General features: G+C 38.7%; 1 protein-coding gene across 1 annotated transcript in view; it reads right to left on the bottom strand.

Moving 5' to 3' along the window:
- Window positions 1–1161, bottom strand: part of LOC119593610 — a 16629-nt gene that overhangs the window by 4982 nt on the left and 10486 nt on the right. The window contains exons 9-10 of the mRNA XM_037942564.1: window positions 955–965; window positions 492–522 (exon numbers count right to left, since the gene is read on the bottom strand). Of these exons, the coding sequence (XP_037798492.1) occupies window positions 492–522; window positions 955–965 (42 nt within the window). The remainder of the gene's footprint in view (window positions 1–491; window positions 523–954; window positions 966–1161) is intronic.

Below are 1161 nucleotides of genomic sequence, written 5' to 3'. Positions count from 1 at the left end.
TGTGGCTGTCAGACGGGATGCCAAATAAGAAGGAACGAAATGGGAAAATGAAAATACAAAACGAGGCAGACAGCGTAATGAAGGGTAAATAACGAGCCAGTGAGAAAACTGAACAGTTCAGAGAAATAGCATGATTTATAGCCACAGAATCCACGTCCGTCATGTATTTACACGGAAACTGATAATAACTAAGAGCGAATTCAGAAATCTGGAAAAAAAGGATGAGAAACACGATTGGCACAGACAGCGTTTAGAGCAAAGATCCTCATTTTCGATACTACGGGGGCCAGTTCGAATTAGTTCGTCTCAACGACACGTGTCAACATTTTTTTTCATGTGTTACTAGTACTATTACATTATTCAAAAATACTGATAACTATAGAGATGAGAAACACTGCTGCGGACCACAGAATAAAAAAAAAACTTGGTAAATGAGTAGGGAAGCAAAATGATGCCTTAGCAGAAAATAATTGAATACGATTACGACTGACCCGACCTTTTCATCTGAAGAGAATACAGGTTCTGAAATGGAGAAACTGTATGGATATAAAACATACCTAATAAAAACAAGTGAGTGACAAAACACCTTTTGATAAACCTGTTCTGCTCATAGTGAGTTGTTTTTATGACCTACATACAAATATAACGAAAACAGCCAACAGACTTTATTCATAGTGTACCGTTACTCAGAAAAGAAATTGTACAAAAGAGTGTAAAAATCACAGGACCATACACTTTTTGTTACAGAGGATTACACTAAGAGGGTGGAAAGTAAACCATAAATCTTCTTATCTGACGACTAGTAAGGATTTAGGAAGAACTTGAAACACGAGAAGAAACATATGATAGTAATGCGACCATTAGGACTTTTGGACAAGATGCGTACACGGGTCTGGTAGAACGTGGAGCTACATTTAATGGTTTAATTAAGCCGGAAAACAGAAACAGTCGTACCTGGGAGTGGCCTAGAGAATCACAGAGGAGTCGGTTCCGCTGTTCTTTAGTATTTGTGGTGAACTAAAGGCGAGGAATGTGCTGGGTTGCTATGAGTTACGGTGCTAGGATTTAGTGTAAACAGTAAGCTCGTATCTGAGGACGAAATATTTATTAGGATCGTAATATGTCGTGTGTAGAGATGTCACCTGTGTGTGTGGGAGAACG

Source organism: Penaeus monodon, chromosome 32 (genome assembly GCF_015228065.2).
Source record: "Penaeus monodon isolate SGIC_2016 chromosome 32, NSTDA_Pmon_1, whole genome shotgun sequence".
Lineage (NCBI taxonomy): Eukaryota > Metazoa > Arthropoda > Malacostraca > Decapoda > Penaeidae > Penaeus > Penaeus monodon.
The sequence above is the reverse complement of the archived record's forward strand: the minus strand, read 5'-3'. Positions and strand labels throughout refer to the sequence as shown.